Source organism: Cucumis melo, chromosome 1 (genome assembly GCF_025177605.1).
Source record: "Cucumis melo cultivar AY chromosome 1, USDA_Cmelo_AY_1.0, whole genome shotgun sequence".
In the NCBI taxonomy this organism is placed as follows: domain Eukaryota; kingdom Viridiplantae; phylum Streptophyta; class Magnoliopsida; order Cucurbitales; family Cucurbitaceae; genus Cucumis; species Cucumis melo.
In genome coordinates, this window is record NC_066857.1 from 32,052,743 (window position 1) to 32,074,024 (window position 21,282).

The 21,282-nt window shown below is 35.4% G+C and overlaps 1 protein-coding gene and 1 pseudogene across 1 annotated transcript; both read right to left on the minus strand.

Annotated features, from left to right (window-relative positions):
• Positions 1-1,697: 1,697 nt before the first annotated feature.
• Positions 1,698-6,048, minus strand: LOC127150134 (uncharacterized). The gene is made up of 3 exons (XM_051086985.1): positions 5,560-6,048; positions 2,917-3,249; positions 1,698-2,805 (listed from the first exon to the last, which is right to left on the minus strand). Exons 1-3 carry the CDS (start codon positions 5,991-5,993, stop codon positions 2,259-2,261), a joined length of 1,314 nt encoding a protein of 437 aa, XP_050942942.1. The 5' UTR covers positions 5,994-6,048; the 3' UTR covers positions 1,698-2,258.
• Positions 6,049-6,650: 602 nt separating this feature from the next.
• LOC127150139 (pyruvate kinase 2, cytosolic-like) overlaps positions 6,651-21,282 on the minus strand; it is a 91,826-nt pseudogene continuing 77,194 nt past the window's right edge.

Consider the following 21,282-nt stretch of genomic DNA (forward strand, 5'->3'; position numbering starts at 1 on the left):
AACATGAATCAAGAAAGTTTCCAAGATTCAAAAGCATAATTTGAATCAAACAAAAGAGAAATGCAATTTCATCAAAAATTTCAGGTAAAAAAGACAGTTATTTGCATACTCAATCTCAAATTCAGCAAACTTAAATTTTTTTCCCAAAACATTTCACAAGTGCATGCAAAAAGAACCAAGATCGAATCTTATATTTGTATCTCTACTAAACCAAAATTAAATTAGGAACTATATCAAACTTACTTTCATGAAGTATTCCAAACCTCTCAACTTAAACAGATTAACATTACCTGTCAAGATCGACATTAACATCGATTGCAAAAGTTTCACAAATGGGAGCCATGGAGTCTCTCTCCCATTTCTCAACAAATCCAGTACTCCTCTTGTTATGGTTCTTCCATTTCATATTAGCTCACCTCCTTTTCTAGCCTACATCTTTTAGAAATCAAACTCAATCATGCAATTGGAATGAATAAAATTGGAATTCAATTGAGTCAGTTCATTCTTGAAAATTTGACAGTGAAATTACATGAATTTAGACTCACATATTCACATATATATGTATGTGCGTACTGTTTTTTCTTACTTGTTAATGTTTCCCTTTGTTATGTCACGTTTTAAAACTTGAAATTTTGAAACAGCGTTCAAGCTAAGAAAGAAAACTCCATAAAACAAGCAAGCAGAAGTGATTAATCACATTTTTGTTCAAATAGAGCTTACAATGCCCTCCATGCAAATTTGTCAATCAATGCAAAATTGGAAACACGAAAGAAAAATAAAAGCTTCTTAATATCTCAATCAATATTCATGCAAGCTCTTTAGTTGACAAATAAGTCAAATGTGATGTGGAGATTTCAAACTTTGAAAGCAAAAGAGTTATTGAATGATTCAAAATCAAACAAGCAAAAATCAAAATATATTGTAATAAGTAGAGCATAATATATCTAACTAAGAATCACCAGTTTCACAATATAATAAAACACAGAGATATTAGGCATCACTTCATTAGAGAAGAAATTGAGAAAACAGAAACCTGTGTTGTAAAGATCCATACCTCTGGCAATGCTTCGCCATGCTAACCAAGCTAGTTAGAAAAAAAAATCAAAACAAAATACCTATTTTCTGATGTAACCATTAGGCTCATTGTTGAAGCATATCCTTTAAATTTCTACATGCAAAAGAAGTCATAAATGAAGTTGAGAGAGAGTTCATTTGGTAAAATTCTTCACATAGATTGAAAAACAATAAAGAAAATAAACCTAGGAGAACCAGTTAACCTTTGTGTTCTTTCTTCCTTCACTAACCTTTCTCTTCATTTTCTTCTACTAATTAATTGCTCTGTCTTCAGAAATCTTCTATCCCTTCTTTTATGTACAACTGAAACGAAAGAGGAAAAACTTTGAGAGATTTGAGATTTGCATGACTGTAAGGTGGAGAGTAACTAAGTTGAGTCCTATGCATTTCAAGATAGAGCACTTGTATGGTAAATGGAAAATTATCGTCGAAGTATCTCTTATACAAAAAAATTTCACTTTGGGTATGGACATTTGGGTTTTAGATCCAACAGGAAGAATGGTTGATAATCAACCAAGAAATACTCAACAATGGCATGAAAACAAGGAACAAAACCTATTAAAAAAAGCAAGAATTACCTCAGAGTATCCAAAAATTTTCAATAAGAATTAAAGAACCTACACGATACCACAAAGGAAAGGAAACAGAGAAGAAGATCTTTATATAGATTCAGATCCTTCTAAGAAAGAGGAATTAATTCCTAAATCATCATCCCAACATTCCACCAAGATTTCAGACCCTAACATTGTTTCACACCCATTCAACATTAAAGAAACATGAATTAAAAAAAATTCCAAGATACAAAAGAAGAATCTGACTCAAATAAAAAAGAAATGCAATTTCATCAAAATTTTAAGTTAAAAAAGACAATTATTTCCATATTCAATCTCAAACTCAACAAACTTTAATTTTTTTTAAGAACATTCCACAAGAATTGCATGCATTCTACTTGACCTAACCAGCTGGACTCTAAGGGCTAGGCAGGTCTGGTTTTGGTTAGGCCAAAAGCGAAGTGTTCCCCACACAAGTTCTGATACTGAGGGAGCCCAACGCATTTTACTCGACCTAACCGGCTGGACTCTAAGGGCTAGGCAGGTTTGGTTTTGGTTAGGCCAAAAGCAAAGAGTTCCCCACACAAGTTCTGATACTGAGGGAGCACAACGCATTTTACTCGACCTAACCGGCTAGACTCTAAGGGCTAGGCAGGTCTGGTTTTGGTTAGGCCAAAAGCAAAGAGTTCCCCACACAAGTTCTGATACTGAGGGAGCCCAACGCATTTTACTCGACCTAACCGGCTGGACTCTAAGGGCTAGGCAGGTCTGGTTTCTGTTAGGCCAAAAGCAAAGAGTTCCCCACACAAGTTCTGATACTGAGGGAGCCCAACGCATTTTACTCGACCTAACCGGCTGGACTTTAAAGGCTAGGCAGGTCTGGTTTTGGTTAGGCCAAAAGCGAAGAGTTCCCCACACAAGTTCTGATACTGAGGGAGCCCAACGCATTCTACTCGACCTAACCGGCTGGAGTCTAAGGGCTAGGCAGGTATGGTTTTGGTTAGGCCAAAAGCAAAGAGTTCCCCACACAAGTTCTGATACTGAGGGAGCCCAACGCATTTTACTCGACCTAACCGGCTGGACTCTAAGGGCTAGGCAGGTCTGGTTTTGGTTAGGCCAAAAGCGAAGTGTTCCCCACACAAGTTCTGATACTGAGGGAGCCCAACGCATTTTACTCGACCTAACCGGCTGGACTCTAAGGGCTAGGCAGGTCTGGTTTTGGTTAGGCCAAAAGCAAAGAGTTCCCCACACAAGTTCTGATACTGAGGGAGCCCAACGCATTTGACTCGACCTAACCGGCTGGACTCTAAGGGCTAGGCAGATCTGGTTTTGGTTAGGCCAAAAGCGAAGTGTTCCCCACACAAGTTCTGATACTGAGGGAGCCCAACGCATTTTACTCGACCTAACCGGCTGGACTCTAAGGGCTAGGCAGGTCTGGTTTTGGTTAGGCCAAAAGCGAAGTGTTCCCCACACAAGTTCTGATACTGAGGGAGCCCAACGCATTTTACTCGACCTAACCGGCTGGACTCTAAGGGCTAGGCAGGTCTGGTTTTGGTTAGGCCAAAAGCAAAGAGTTCCCCACACAAGTTCTGATACTGAGGGAGCCCAACGCATTTTACTCGACCTAACCGGCTGGACTCTAAGGGCTAGGCAGGTCTGGTTTTGGTAAGGCCAAAAGCAAAAAGTTCCCCACACAAGTTCTGATACTGAGGGAGCCCAACGCATTCTACTTGACCTAACCGGCTGAACTCTAAGGGCAAGGCAGGTTTTGTTTTGGTTAGGCCAAGAGTGAAGAGTTCCCCACACAAGTTCTGATACTGAGGGAACTCAACGCATTCTACTTGACCTAACTGGCTGTACTCTAAGGCCTAGGCAAGTCTGGTTTTGGTTAGGTCAAGAGTGAAGAGTTCCCCACACAAGTTCTGATACTGAAGGAACTCAACGCATTCTACTTGACCTAACTGGCTGTACTCCAAGGGCTAGGCAAGTCTGGTTTTAGTTAGGTCATGTTTTCAGCAGCACATATTATTAAGTATGTACAGTGTTCACAATATTCATATAATAGATTGCATACATTTTACTCATTTCTAAGCTATTAAAGTACGCATTTTCAACATATTTAATTTTTTTTAAGAACATTCCACAAGAATTGCATGCATTCTACTTGACCTAACCAGCTGGACTCTAAGGGCTAGGCAGGTCTGGTTTTGGTTAGGCCAAAAGCGAAGTGTTCCCCACACAAGTTCTGATACTGAGGGAGCCCAACGCATTTTACTCGACCTAACCGGCTGGACTCTAAGGGCTAGGCAGGTTTGGTTTTGGTTAGGCCAAAAGCAAAGAGTTCCCCACACAAGTTCTGATACTGAGGGAGCCCAACGCATTTTACTCGACCTAACCGGCTGGACTCTAAGGGCTAGGCAGGTCTGGTTTTGGTTAGGCCAAAAGCTAAGAGTTCCCCACACAAAATCTGATACTGAGAAAGCCCAACGCATTTTACTCGACCTAACCGGCTGGACTCTAAGGGCTAGGCAGGTCTGGTTTTGGTTAGGCCAAAAGCAAAGAGTTCCCCACACAAGTTCTGATACTGAGGGAGCCCAACGCATTTTACTCGACCTAACCGGCTGGACTTTAAGAGCTAGGCAGGTCTGGTTTTGGTTCGGCCAAAAGCGATAAGTTCCCCACACAAGTTCTGATACTGAGGGAGCCCAACGCATTTTACTCGACCTAACCGGCTGGACTCTAAGGGCTAGGCAGGTCTGGTTTTGGTTAGGCCAAAAGCGAAGTGTTCCCCACACAAGTTCTGATACTGAGGGAGCCCAACGCATTTTACTCGACCTAACCGGCTGGACTCTAAGGGCTAGGCAGGTCTGGTTTTGGTTAGGCCAAAAGCAAAGAGTTCCCCACACAAGTTCTGATACTGAGGGAGCCCAACGCATTTTACTCGACCTAACCGGCTGGACTCTAAGGGCTAGGCAGGTCTGGTTTTGGTTAGGCCAAAAGCGAAGTGTTCCCCACACAAGTTGTGATACTGAGGGAGCCCAACGCATTTTACTCGACCTAACCGGCTGGACTCTAAGGGCTAGGCAGGTCTGGTTTTGGTTAGGCCAAAAGCGAAGTGTTCCCCACACAAGTTCTGATACTGAGGGAGCCCAACGCATTTTACTCGACCTAACCGGCTGGACTCTAAGGGCTAGGCAGGTCTGGTTCTGGTTAGGCCAAAAGCAAAGAGTTCCCCACACAAGTTCTGATACTGAGGGAGCCCAACGCATTTTACTCGACCTAACCGGCTGGACTCTAAGGGCTAGGCAGGTCTGGTTTTGGTAAGGCCAACAGCAAAGAGTTCCCCACACAAGTTCTGATACTGAGGGAGCCCAACGCATTCTACTTGACCTAACCGGCTGAACTCTAAGGGCATGGCAGGTCTGGTTTTGGTTAGGCCAAGAGTGAAGAGTTCCCCACACAAGTTCTGATACTGAGGGAACTCAACGCATTCTACTTGACCTAACTGGCTGTACTCTAAGGGCTAGGCAAGTCTGGTTTTAGTTAGGTCATGTTTTCAGCAGCACATATTATTAAGTATGTACAGTGTTCACAATATTCATATAATAGATTGCATACATTTTACTCATTTCTAAGCTATTAAAGTACGCATTTTCAACATATTTAATTTTTTTAAGAACATTCCACAAGAATTGCATGCATTCTACTTGACCTAACCAGCTGGACTCTAAGGGCTAGGCAGGTCTGGTTTTGGTTAGGCCAAAAGCAAAGAGTTCCCCACACAAGTTCTGATACTGAGGGAGCCCAACGCATTTTACTCGACCTAACCGGCTGGACTCTAAGGGCTAGGCAGGTCTGGTTTTGGTTAGGCAAAAAGCAAAGAGTTCCCCACACAAGTTCTGATACTGAGGGAGCCCAACGCATTTTACTCGACCTAACCGGCTGGACTTTAAGGGCTAGGCAGGTCTGGTTTTGGATAGGCCAAAAGCGAAGAGTTCCCCACACAAGTTCTGATACTGAAGGAGCCCAACGCATTCTACTCGACCTAACCGGCTGGACTCTAAGGGCTAGGCAGGTCTGGTTTTGGTTAGGCCAAAAGCAAAGAGTTCCCCACACAAGTTCTGATACTGAGGGAGCCCAACGCATTTTACTCGACCTAACCGGCTGGACTCTAAGGGCTAGGCAGGTCTGGTTTTGGCTAGGCCAAAAGCGAAGTGTTCCCCACACAAGTTCTGATACTGAGGGAGCCCAACGCATTTTACTCGACCTAACCGGCTGGACTCTAAGGGCTAGGCAGGTCTGGTTTTGGTTAGGCCAAAAGCAAAGAGTTCCCCACACAAGTTCTGATACTGAGGGAGCCCAACGCATTTTACTCGACCTAACCGGCTGGACTCTAAGGGCTAGGCAGGTCTGGTTTTGGTTAGGCCAAAAGTGAAGTGTTCCCCACACAAGTTCTGATACTGAGGGAGCCCAACGCATTTTACTCGACCTAACCGGCTGGACTCGATGGGCCAAAAGCAAAGAGTTCCCCACACAAGTTCTGATACTGAGGGAGCCCAACGCATTTTACTCGACCTAACCGGTTGGACTCTAAGGGCTAGGCAGGTCTGGTTTTGGTTAGGCCAAAAGCAAAGAGTTCCCCACACAAGTTCTGATACTGAGGGAGCCCAACGCATTCTACTCGACCTAACCGGCTGGACTCTAAGGGCAAGGCAGGTCTGGTTTTGGTTAGGCCAAGAGTGAAAAGTTCCCCACACAAGTTCTGATACTGAGGGAACTCAACGCATTCTACTTGACCTAACTGGCTGTACTCTAAGGGCTAGGCAAGTCTGGTTTTAGTTAGGTCATGTTTTCAGCAGCACATATTATTAAGTATGTACAGTGTTCACAATATTCATATAATAGATTGCATACATTTTACTCATTTCTATGCTATTAAAGTACCCATTTTCAACATATTTAAGATATTTAAATAATAAAACAATCACAAACCCAAGCTCCATGCTTAAGGGTTAGGCAAACGTGTTTTCTAAGCTAAAAAGCAAAGTAGGCATGATATTTATTCTAAGAATAGAGAATTTGAAAATTTTTAAAATTTAGGCATTTTTGGCAAAATGAAAATTTCCCAAAGAACATGGAACATGCAAAGCTACAACCCCACCCCCACTTAAAGTTGTCCTCAAAGCATGTTAAGCAAGATTCTAAGGATGGAAAAATAAAAGAAAGGGAACAGAAAACCTCCCCTTGCTTGCAAAGGTTCCAAGTTTGGTTATACTTCATTTCCCTTTATTCCTACGGAAAGAAAACAAGAACTTCTATCAAATTTCATTAAAGAGGTTAAACTAAAAATTTAAAACAAAAAAAGTTCTACAAAACTTGAAAGAAAGCAGTTTGCATTGTTAAAGATCGATCATGCAACTGTATTTTCCCTAATTTTACCCGGATCAATGACCAAAGGTTTCTCAAATACTTTCAAACCTCACCTGGAAAATCATCAAAAAACTTTTATTCCATAAGTCTTATCTTTGTCCTTATTTGGGCATTGTCCTTACTCCAAGAACAAAATTGATCGTTCAAACATGTCACTTTTAAAAGTTTTATTTGTTTTGTTCTTGATATATCCAATTCGAAGATAGTCTAGTAAAAAAAATTGTATTATCTGTGAAAGATGAAGAACTTTTGGTGCTATTTCCAACCATCACCTAGTTAAATTCTATCTAAAATGCAATGAAGTCTAGCATCAAAGTCAATTTATGATTTAATGCAGTGAGAAATAGTTAAGCTTTAGAATACTATCATCTTACATAACTTAAAAAAAAGAACAACAAAAAACTCCTTTATTTTCAGTTAAAGGAAAACACTTACTTCTTATCACGCTATTCCTTCACTCAACAGCATTATGCTCTTGGTCTGTCCTCAAAGAACAATCTTGAAATTACGAAAAAGAAAATCAAATTCAAATATAAGATCAAAGCTAAAATGAAAAAATTATTCGTAGAGATAAAAATTTAAGCATCTTCTAACACTACAAGAGCTGCGAAAGAGCCCTTTTCAACCTCTACAATAACTAATTGAATGCTGACCTTCCTACAAATGTGCATATAATGGTTCAATTCAACACAAGCGAAGCTTTTCTGGTATTTTTAAGCCAGTTTCTCAACCTAAGTGGAAAAAAGGATTCATTTCTCGGAATCAATTTATATCTAATGTTTTATAGAACTCGTCAACACTATTATGTGTTAATATCATTCTAAGAGAGGTTACACATGGATGATGGGTCAACAGAACTGCAAACAGTGTTGCTGAACATTCTAACGTCTAAAAAGATAGATTCACATACGACTGCAGATTGTGTGTCTATATATACGTACCTATTTAAAGAGAGAGAAAGAGAGAGATTTTATTTGTTAATGCACTGTATGGAGTTCATCACTCGGTTCTTAACCAACATGCAAACTTTCAACTCATAAAAAGTAAACCAAATTTTATGTCAAAGTTCAATCTCTCCTATAACAATCGCATAAATTTCTCCTTCCCCTTCTTATCGAAAACTATGATACTTGCTCTCAGTTCCACCCATCCATAATGTAATTTATAACATTTAGTACAGGAGATAGATAGGCCATTACCTCACTTTCTAAGAGTGCAATCTTGTTGGTTGCCTTTTCATGTATCATTTCAAGTTCGTCCAACATCAATTCCATCATCTTATGCTCCTTCAAAGCAGCCTGGAATTGTTTTTGGAGCTCCTTTCTTTCCAGCAAAACATTATCAAACTCGATTTCCAGAAATTGAAAAAATTGTTGCAACTGCATGAAATCAACCATTATCAAGTATAAAAAGGGAAAAACAAATTTTGTATAATCTGTCCAAGTAGCCTATGTGATACTCCAATACTACAATCACTTAGGGTATGTTTGGGGTGGGGTTTTAGGAGGAAAAGGATTAGGAAATTGGGCCAAACCGTGTTTGGCCCAAGGATTATGATAAAGGGGGATTAGGGTTATCCTAATCCCTAAATAACCCTATCTTATCCTATTTTTACTTTTTTACAACTCTACATTACCCTACCCAAACAATCCAATCAAAAATTTATTATTGTTTTTTAAATTACTACAATCATAACTCTTCTCCCAAACACATATTACCATAACACTACTATCATAATCCCTCCTCCAAACACATACCATCATAACACTACCTTTCATATTTTCTCTCCCAAACACATATTACCACAACACTACCAATAATAATCTATTCCTCAAACACATATTATCATAATACTAGGATTATCATAATCCTAGGATTATTATAATCCTTTTCTTCCATAACTCTTTCCTTCCCCCAAACACACCCTTATTGACTGAAACTAGTAAAGTTCCCATAAGCCACCAACCCATGTAACCAGAGAAAATTCAATTGTCAATCATATGAACTTTCAACTATAGTCACTTGAGACTGATGAATGAAAACGAACAAACAAAATGTTGAACTACACTTGTCCAACTGATGGTAATAAGTAAAATAGTTCAAACTATTGTTCAATAACTCAGGCTGCAAAGAACTCAATGGTACGATTCTGCCTTTCGAAGTCTTAAACAACTTACTAACGTAATATTTTATGCTTTAGAATATTAAGGATTCTCTAATCTTTACTAGAAACACCGTAATTATTTGATCGTTCCAAACTTTTCACTTTAATATCATACCCATTTATGGCTAACATACTAGTTAAAAGTAGTTTGAGTACTCAGTTAACTCCTACTTGCAAGCAAATGAAAGTCATGGAGATGTTGTCTATAAAAAATCTACTACCGTAATTTGAAGAATATTTTGCTTTATACATATTTTCCACAAAGACAAACCTATGATAAAAAAAAACAGAGAAAAGAAACACAAACAAAATATATCATTGTTGAACAAGCACAAATGACAGTCAAGAAACAATGGAGCGAGAGGGCTAACCTGCCTTCCCCTTCGTAAAGCAGCTAAAATTCGTCCAGGAAGAGAGACAATTGCAATTATCCACACAAAGTTGTCCAAAATATGTTTAAGTGAAGACTGACCGAGGTCTTCAACAGCTTCAACCAAGTTTGAACAACAACAACAAAGGTTTTCAAGATAAATGAGCATGTACGCATGAAAAACGAGAAAGGCCTCGTGACCAATAATATTGTAACATTAAGGAATTCTAAAGAAAAGCCATTGAACCCACCAGTACCACTACCTTTGTTGCTGAACTACATGCCAATGACCTTTTCGAAGCTGTAACCAGATTTATTGAACCCAGTTCTGCAAAACAAACAAATCCCTTCAACCAAACTGGACCGAGGAAGCCATATAATCAATTGAGCAGGTAAGAAGTTGATACCAATTTTTCATGAAAAGCTATTCACTAAGATAAGAACTTCATAACAAAAGGATGACAATGAACCTTTTTACTAACTGAATCGTAACATAAAAGACGAAAGAATAAACTAGTATTAAGAATAAGCATGGTTATGACATTATGTATTATCTCACCTTGAAGCATGGTCAAAGGTGAAACCAGAATACGGATCGATCTTATGCTTTTTAATGTTTATGACATTTTGTATCTTCCCTCCTTTTCTCTTACAAAATTCTAACTAAATCAATCTTTGAGTGTAGTGTAATCCATCTAAAAAAGATGAAAATGCTAAAACAAGCACAAAAGTGGCGATTAACGTACATGGCTTGTAGGCATATAAAGGAAGAGATTGAACGCAGCAAATAGCCTTTAATGTAGATGTTCCTTTGGAAATGAATTCATGGTTCTTAGGTAGGTTAGCTTTCTTCGAATTTACTCTCCTTGAAACTTCAGAACTGGGTAGCTTATGGTTTTTATTTTATCATTTGGTTGGAGTGTTGAGATTTTATTGTAATTATTTGTTTCTATCTTTGGGATGTTTGAATTCCTCGATTGGAAGTTTTCCGTAACTTCCTTAGTTCCTTGGTAATATTTTCATTTGATCAACAAAAATTTTCTGTTTCGATGTTAAAAGAATCAAGGTAATAATGGGACAAATGCGGATAGGGAGAAATGCAAGAGTTCTTATTAAAAGAAAGGGGATGGGGAGAAACTATGGCCTCTGTCAAGGTTCCACCTTCAGTTTGGTGAACTTTTTCTAACTCACGAGCCCCTTAGTGCACAGGATTTTAGAATGTTTTCCCTTCTCTTTTTACTTTAAATAGTACCAAAGAAACTTTTTAGTTCTTTTTATGGGGGAGAAACTTACCTAAAGAGACTTAACAGAGTAACAAAAGAATGCAGCACTAAATGGTGGTTATAACGGAAAGCATGCAACATTTTCTTTGGCGATAACAACCTCCACTTTTAGAGATATTCCTTTGTTTTACTTGTAACTTTATCCTTTCCCGGCAAGGGTTTGTGTTTTATTTTCATGTATGGTTTGCCTTCTACTTCCCTTTAACAAGCCCTTTTGTAGTCCTTTTAGTGCACTCATGACCTCACGTTAAATGTTTTTTTTCTCCAAATTAAAGTTGTGCCTTCATTAATTCATTAATGAAATAGTAATGAATAAAGGAATGGAAATACCTTATACTACATAAAGCTTAGGGTTTAAAAGCTGTGTTTCTATCTCATACACACACAAATTACCTCAGCACATATTCTACTAACGGTTGAAACGGTTTCTACTGGATGTAATCCACACAATGTCTCAGCCCCAAGAAGAATTGCATCACTTCCTGCAAACTCATGAGAAGACAGGTTATAAAAAAACGTCATACAATCATATCCCCCGTCAAGAATGGAACTAAGAACCCTGATTCATACTAAATAGAATGATACAATTGAACATAAAATAGATAAATTTTAAAAAGTTCAACCCAATCTTCAGCATCATTAAAAAGAACCATGACTTAAAAAATCCCTACATCTTCGGTCTTTAAACAATAGAGATTTAAAAATTGAATAACTCACCATCAAGTACAGCATTGGCAACATCAGTAGCTACTGCACGTGTAGGTCTCAAGTTGTTAGTCATGCTGTCTACCACACGAGTTAAAACAGCAGGCTTTCCAGCCATATTACATCTATAAAGGGCAGTTTTCTGAAACAAAAGCACCTGTAACAATGTAGAAAACAGAAATAATCAATCCTAACGTAACCATGGTAAAGAATACGAGTAAAAAGTGAGCTGACAATGACTTACCTCTACACTTTCAATCTTTGCAAATATTTGAGTTTGGTTAAGGTCACCTAGCTTAGAAAGAAATTGTCGAGCCTACATAAAAATTTAATTTAGCAATCAATATCCTCTATTGTAATAATCAACATAGTCAAATCACCCACAATTGATCATTTGTTTAAAGTGAAGACTCAATGCAAGGAAATAATACTTGTCAAACATCTTCCACATGTCTAGCATGTGACAGAGAGAGGAAGTCAATCTTGTTTTTTACTCCCCACGTAGCTATGATCTAAAGTCACCAGTCAGCATCAAAAAATACTATGAGCTACCAATCATGTTAAGGTTGTATAAGCTAATTGCAAGCAATCAAAGAGACTTAACAGACATAACAAACAGGAAACTGAAGAATGTTACTCTTTGCCTTTCTCAGTAAGTGTTGGAAGATCAATGTGAATTTCAGCAGCATGCAAAGTGTACATTGTACCAACCAACGTGGCAGAGTTCTTTACCACACAACCAACATCATCTCCTTTCACTTCGAAAACCTGATAAATCCCCGACAGACATAACTCAGCATAACATCATTTACCACGATTCCTTACAGTGAAAAAAAATTTGAAGATCCCTACCAATATGCCCCATTACCTCCAACCAGACAGATGTTTCACTTCCAGTAAAGAGGTACTGACCAAGAAAAAGGGTGTCTCCTTTCTTAACGACCTATATAAGAAAATTTCAAGTTTAGTAATATGAAGGAGATTATTGTATAATCAATGCAGTGAATGAAAGAACGCCCATCTTTTATAAACTTTGACTTTGCAAAATATCTTATTTGCATAAACTAAAGAATATTAAAATCTTAACCTCTTATCAATTTTTAATGAAAAACTCACGTGTCTTGATACGATGCAATTTTGACTGAGTAAATTGCATCAGGCAACAGACACGATGCAGACAAGTAATTAAATCATTAGTATAGTCAGTTAACATTAGTTTAGTTGATGATTTTAGATTAAATAACAGTTTGGATTTATTTATTTGTTTGTTTTATTTTCTTGTATAACAACAAATAGCCACTTCTAGAAATATACGAGGGGCTTTTCAATATCAATTTAAAATAAAACTTTAATTCATAGAAAGTTTTTCCTGAACTTCAGGGCTACAGATTTTCCTTGTTTGGCTGTGGATTTGGCATGATCTAAAATGTTCCACAAGTAGTATGAAGTTTTATAGTATTTCCCAACCTTTGAAAGTCCACCATAATTTGTAGGTAGCAGCCGAAGATGCCTCTAGTTCTTGATTGGGTGTTAGAACAACAAACCCATCTTCCTGAAGAGAGATAGATTTCTCACTTTAGTAACCAACACCTCAGGACCTGCTGTATCCAGCATAACCTGAAAAAAGCAGAAGAATTAGCTTACTTATTCTTTGGCCAAGTTACTAAGAAAATGGTAGGAAAGTTCAAATGATAAAATATACACTCAAACGTATTAAAAACGAACGTACAGCACAAAGTTTCTTGGTGCTTTTAACAGCAATCTTCAAATTTTCCAAAGTCTCTTGATGGTAATCTGGACTGCCCCATGAAATGTCGAACCGAGCAACTAGCAGCCACCAAAGAAAGAATAGAAAAACAAAAGTTCCCTACTATAACTCAAACGCATTACCCACTAGAAACAAAGGGAGAGTTGCTAAGGAAGCCAACCATACCAGACATTCCAGCCGTCAAACAAGCAGAAATAACTTGTACAGATCGAGAGTTAGGACCCAGAGTACCAACAATCTTAGTCATTGTAGGAAAGAAGCTCCAGAAAACAAGAGGGCAACAAACAACAAAATTTCAAGGGGCCTCAAATACAAGAAAAAAATGCAATCTTTTCAAGATATCCCAAACCTTCACTCCTAACTTCTCGATCAAATCTTATGTTTCCAAAACTCGTAAGCTTATCAAAACTAGTAGTAAAGCTTGTTGAAATTGATCTCAATGTTCTCATGAGCGTGTTTCTTCGATAGACGAAGGTTTGCTTTCACTGTGTTGCAGGTGAAAACTTTCTGGACTCCTGGACAGGGGACAAAGCAAGTGGAACAGATGAACCAACAAATACTTCTACTATTTGATTTTGAAGAAGAGAATCACAGGAGATGGGGTACATCAGAAGAATTTCAACCGCACACAGAAAACAGATAAAAAATAGTACAGTTGACAACCCAAGAGCCATTTAACTGAAATATTTCCTAAATGATTAGCTGGTAATTATTTTATCTTAGAAGAGAACTAGAATTCACCCTGGTCTATAGACAATACATAGAGAAATGACAATATGATGTGAGCAATTGTTACTAAAGGAAAAAAATAGTTTACTGACAATGAATTGAAGTAGTCTTTCCTTTGTAATTGAATAATTTAAAGAGTGATCTAATGAATGTTATAAAAAATAAATGAGGGGAGAGAAACTCGACCATGGAGAGAAAATGGACAGTGAATGAAGTACCAAAAAAAAACAAACTAGCGAATGCAGTCATTAGTTAAAATAAAACCATCTTCAAAAGTAGTCATAACTCAACCAAATGGCACTATATTTTCTATAAACCCAACTTCTTTTTACTTTAGAAATGTTCAATTTGTGTTAGTTCCTACACACAAAAAGGTTTCGAACTCCTGAAATGGATAGAATTACAGGGCTACAGGTTATAGTATTTTTGTGAACCTAAAGCAATTATGAAGCATAACCAAGTAGCAAACACAAACACAAACACTTGATGAAACTTCTAACAGTCACAAAAACTTTGGAAGTTAGTAGTGCAAAGAAAGAAAGTGAGAGAAGTCAGTTCTGGCTTAAAAAATCCCTTTTGACGCCTTCCCAACTTCCCGGATGCAGTTGAACCCCTTGAAAATGACCATAACTGACTCAAATTACAGTAAAAAATCAAATTGAGTGAACACATGGCAAGTGGGTTCAATTCCTTTTACCACAGAAAACTATAATACAAGTTCTTTCACTTCTTAGAACCCAAATTCCACAACCACAGTTATGCAAGAAGAAGAACAACAACAAAAATGCCTCTTAAACTCCAACGAGAAATACAGAACTTGAATTCCAAAAGGGAAACTTACCTCCGTACTTCCATGGATAGGGGTGCACTTAGGTGCGCATATTAGCACGAGGAAGATAAAAACCTTCATTAGAAGCCGAGTAACGTCTGCCATTGTGGATACACACTCCTCTGTTAAATTTTCTACACCAGATTTTACATCTTCTCTAATCTGTGAGATGATTCAGCATAAGACGAAATTAATTTTTCATATTACAGGAAAATATCATTTCACCACCCAAATTAAAACAAAAATATACCAAAACCCCAATAATCACACCACGTAAACTACCTTCGCAATAGAATCAGACAACCCAGGGATGGAATTCTCAAGAACGGTCTCCATACTGAGCTTCCGCTTAAGTGGGTTAGAAGAGAGAGCAGGCTCTTCAACTTAGTCGGCGAGGGTTTGAAATCGGGAACCATGAATTGGGATCGGACGGTGAATCATTTTCTTTGGAAGACGATGTAGGTTTCCGAGGGGTCTGCCGCCCTTGATTCCGGCGCCGTTAGCGCTAGGAATAGAAGATGGCAGTGGATCGGCGACATGGGTATGGGTTTCTTGGGTGCATGCTTCATTTTAGAGAATGGAAATTGAGAGATAGGAAGAGTGAAGACGAGGAAGACGAGGAAGACGAGGAAGACGAAGGAGACAAGAGAGCGAGAGAGAAGGGGAGGAGGAGAGAGAGGGCGAGGGGAGAGAGAGTGCCGTTGAGAAGAAACGTGAAGAAATTATAAATGAGAGAAGCTGTGAAGGGAGGGTTTCAAAGGAGAGGGAATAAAGGTTTTTTTGAAATTTGAAATAGTGTTAATAGGACTTCTACCGTATAAAGAGCAAAACATTTATTTGTAAACATGAATAAATCTAAATGTTCTGTGATTTTTTTGTTTCATAAAACGCTTTTAAATTTTAATTCAGAATTTATAGGAGCAAATGTAGAACTAATTTAAAATAAATAATTCTAAATATTCTTAAACTCTTAAAATTATTCAAAAACCGTTACTTTTAGATTAAAACCGTTGAAGTTTTATTTCAAAAATACCCTTAGAACTTAAAAAGAGTTCAAGAATATTCTTCTTAATTTAAATTTTATACCAATTTTCTCTCTATCTAAAATAAAAACTTAAATTTTAAGTTAAGATCATAGTCTTAATTTAATTTTTTTATAATTATTGTCATAATTAACACAACTAATTAATTGTCAACTAAAAATTATATTTGACTATTAACACTCTTTTTTGTTTGACTAATTATAGTATGTTTTAAAGGAAAATTTTCGTTTTGGAAATTTACTCTGATTCTATATGAATAAGAAATACTTTTCTCTAAATTATTGACTATATAATATCAAAGCCATTAGGGTTTGCAATATCGTAGTGGGTGGTTTCCTTTTCCATTAGAGTTTAAGTTTAGGACATCGTTGAGTAGTCGGACTCATAATAATGTCAAAACTGCTAAAAATATTTACAAAATAGAAGTCTATTTGATAGTTTTGAGATCTCACTTTCATGAAAATATTAATTTCTATGAAAATTTAAAAAAAAAAAAAAAGTGATGTAAGTTGTTATAATTAATTAATGAAACTTCTACTGTAACTTAATTAGACTATATATGATTGTCATTTTTAATCACAGTTTCTATAAAGTACGATAACATTTAGATATCTGTTGTAAATGGATGCCTAAACATTGATACAAGAACATAATTTGAAAAAATGGAAAAATAATTATATTACAAAACAATATAAAGTTTAGAAATATTTGAAGGTGTAATAATGAGAAAATTTCTTTTCTCTCTTACTTCCTTCTTTTTATGTACAGTTTTTTTTTTTTTTTCTAAAAAAATTTGGTTTATTCTTTGTATTTTTTCGGATCAACCATGCATCAATTCACTAGGTGGAATGTAAATAGCAGATGTTTCTTTATTATTATTACTATCTTACTTCTTCTTGTCCATAAGTGAAAGAATACACACTAGTTACATATCATATATGTAACCAGAGAATAACCATAATGTTGGTTGTATAATAAGTGTACATATAAAAAGAAGATGACCACTTTCGTTTTGTTTTTTTTTTTTTTTTTTTTTTCTTTAGGATATTTCAATAGGAATTTTCATCGGAGTTAGACTTCGCTTACGTGAATTGTTATTTTGTGGTTTATAAAGATGTTAAAGCATAATTTGTCTTTATTTGGTTAAGAATTTGTACTTTGTGTTATATATTACAAAAGTTATCCTAATATTATTATCGTCAATACTAATGTGTAGACTTGTGCATGCTTTAAAATGATTTTTTTTCCTTACAAGGTTTTACAAGAATCCATTGGACTCTTTGATTGAATTATAAGAAATTTCGTAAAGTTAGTGGAAATTTTTTTATTCCAATGTATTTATTTGAGGCTTGTTTAAATTGTACTTAATTACCGAACTTTAGTTACTAATTTGATTGTATTTGTCCCTTTGGGAACATTCCATAGGCTATTTGTACTTAAAAAAAAAACGTTATCTATGTTATATATAAAACGTTATCTATGTTATTGTTATATATGAAACTTTTTATTTACATGTTAATCAGTTGAGGGTGAAAATTATGTGTGTAATGACAAGATTTAAAGAAACTATACAAAACATGTAATATGACATTATAAAAGTTGCATGTATGGATTATGTGACAATAAGTACATGTCGTATCGTGATAGAACATTTGTTGACAAAAAATATTTGTCGTGATTCAAATATTCTTGACAATAAAATGTCACGATTTCCATATTCTCAACCGAAAGAAAAAAAATCATTATATAGCCTTCTTTAACGTTTTATAATTGTCATTAATATTCAATTTTGAATCGATTGATGACAATTATTATATATCATAATATATTTCACAAAATTTTATAATTATCGATAATTATTTTTTTATGATACTTATTTTTCATCTTGAGAAAACTAATTGTGAAGTTTTTTCTTTTGATAATCCTACCTTTACCAGTGATATAATCATAATGAATGCAAAGAGTTCCCCACACAAGTTCTGATACTGAGGGAGCCCAACGCATTTTACTCGACCTATCCGGCTGGACTCTAAGGGCTAGGCAGGTCTGGTTTTGGTTAGGCCAAAAGCGAAGTGTTCCCCACACAAGTTCTGATACTGAGGGAGCGCAACGCATTTTACTCGACCTAACCGGCTGGACTCTAAGGGCTAGGCAGGTCTGGCTTTGGTTAGGCCAAAAGCGAAGTGTTCCCCACACAAGTTCTGATACTGAGGGAGCCCAACGCATTTTACTCGACCTAACCGGCTGGACTCTAAGGGCTAGGCAGGTCTGGTTTTAGTTAGGCCAAAAGCAAAGAGTTCCCCACACAAGTTCTGATATTGAGGGAGCCCAACGCATTCTACTTGACCTAACCGGCTGAACTCTAAGGGCAAGGGAGGTCTGGTTTTGGTTAGGCCAAGAGTGAAGAGTTCCCCACACAAGTTCAGATACTGAGGGAACTCAACGCATTCTACTTGACCTAACTGGCTGTACTCTAAGAGCTAGGCAAGTCTGGTTTTAGTTAGGTCATGTTTTCAGCAGCACATATTATTAAGTATGTACAGTGTTCACAATATTCATATAATAGATTGCATACATTTTACTCATTTCTAAGCTATTAAAGTACGCATTTTCAACATATTTAAGATATTTAAATAATAAAACAATCACAAACCCAAGCTCCATGCTTAAGGGTTAGGCAAACGTGTTTTCTAGGATTGCTCAGCGAGGTCTAAAATCAAAAAAAGTTTCAGAAAATCACAATTACTGAAAGCTCGAGTTCAACAACATAATGGAAAAAACATAACCCTTATATAATATAAATCTCTAACAAACAACGCACGCAAGGAAAAGACATAGAGAGAGGGGCGGAAAGACCATGGCCTCGTTGTGGCAGTGGCGACAGGTGAAGATTTGGTTGCAGCATGGAGCTCGGATTTTGCACCGTCTCCTGTAATGCTCGCATCTAAATGAAATCGAAAAGAAGTCACAAGTGAAGGTAGCAATGAAGAAGAAGAGGAAGAAAAAGGAAAAAGGAAAGAGATTGATGATACCCATATTGCAATTTCCCGAAATCTTGTTTCATGGCGGATTGGGGCAGAGGGAAGTGTTCTTCCATTGGAGATCGTCTCCTTGTTTGAGTTCTTCGGTAATAGAGAACAGAACAATTGGAGTATTAACAGAATATTTATTAATTAATTCTTTTACAAATAATTTTTAAGGAGTAAATAAATAAAAAGACTATTTTCGAATATAGACAATAAATTCCTTTTACCTCATTTAAAGTTTTTTTTTCTTTTTATTTTTGTTATTAAAAAAAAAAGTTTGAGGTCTTTTCAAAAGTATAACAAGGTGGCAAGTATTTAAAACAATTTCGAAAACAAAAAAAGCACCAACACGCACCGTGTAAAATACAAAAATGACCCATCAACCACGCGTTGTAATATATTTACGATCGTTTAGCGATTGTTTAGATATGACTATAATTTATCATTTCAATTATATCGTTTAATTTTGTTACTCCAATCTAAATGATTTTTTTCAAGATTCATTAGAGGAAACGAAGAAAAAAGACAATGGAAAGATTAAACGACATAAAAAAAGAATAAAAAAAGAAGAAAGACGATGAAAAGAAATCATAGCAGAAAAAAAAGAGAGAAAAAGAAGAAATACGACGGAAAGAAATCGCAGCAAAAAAAAAGAAAAACGAAAGACGACGAAAGAAATCGCGAGTAAGAAAAAATGATGGAAAGACAAACCTATAATATTTAAAAAATGACTAACTTTATGCGCTCTGTAACCGTAAATAGTTTGATGTTTTGTTACATGAAAGTTTTTAAAAAAGTTTCTTAATAAAAATTAAGAAAAATATTAAATTTTTAATAACAAAAAAATACTAATTTATAGTCTCACGTTAACTTATTTAAATCTTAAATTATTAGACACATTTTCAATTGTATGAACCAAATTTTTTATAAAATATTTACAAAATATATTAAAATTTTTGATTTTATACATTAGTGACATTTATAGAATTATCATTGCTAAATTCATACATTTTATTATATTTTGTAAATACTCTTAGCAGTTTTATTATTTATAATAATTTTTAATTTATAAGTATAAATTTATCCTATCTTCTTCATTTTATTTTATTGGTTAAATTATAAAAAACGCTTATAAACATTATATTTTATATAAAAAATATCCTTAAATTTTTAAAATGAGTTTAAAAAAAAGCCCTTATTGTTAGCTTTAGATTAAAATAGTTAGTGTTCTATGTAAAAAATATTTGTTAACTTTCCAAAAAGTTTAAAATATAACTTTAAATATATATATATATAAAAAGAATGTTAAGGTTTTCTTTATAGTTGTTTTTTTCTTTTTGTGTTTGGTACAACTAGTCCATTAAAATAGTTTTTGGATGTTAAAATAAATGAAAATGTGATTTGGTAGATGGAAAAATAATTTATTTTACCAAATAGTTTAGGGGTTGTTTAATTCTAAACATGACCCAATTTTCTTTGAAAAAAGTCCCTAAATAGCCGTAACAATACACTTTCTTTTTGTAAAACCGATCTTTGATGAAATTTATATTACATCAATAATTTTAAACTTTGGAGTTTAATTTAGACAAAATTTTAAATTTCAAAACAATATTTGAAAAGAGTGTAAATCGATATATCTACGAACGTTTAAAGTTTAAACTAACAAATTAATAGTTCGAAATCTTAATCTATAAAACTACTAAAGTTTAACAAGTTAATGCAGATAAATTTATCGATATTTCTTTTTTACAAGAATAGATATTTTATAAATAAAAAATAAAAAATGTTATTAATAAATAAACATTTTTACAAAATTTCAATCAGTCAAAGAAAAAAGAAATAGTTTATACTATATTCACATCGGTGATTAGTGATCTTTGTTGCATGTTTTATATGTTTCACCGATCGATAATCTATTAGATTGTTGTCGTAGAAATATCGATAAAAATTTAATTCTACAAAATCTGAAAAAATGGATGAGATAAACGGTAGTTTGTATTATATGATGAAAACAACGGTGGAGGTGAATTGTCAAGTACATATCGATATTATTATTTTTTTTCAAAAAAAAAAGAGAGTCACCATCAATTTAATAAGAAATATTTGTGACATTATAAGATGACTTTTTCTATAATTTTTTTTTTGTTTTCATATAATTAATAAAATATAAAATCACAAGAAGCAACCATTGCAAAGTTGTAAGTTTTTGCCATTAAAAAGGATTTGACTTTGAAAAATAAATATAACTTTTTTCCTCTTTTTGCAATAGGCAACACAAATTAATTTTATTTCTTCATATTTTATAAAAGA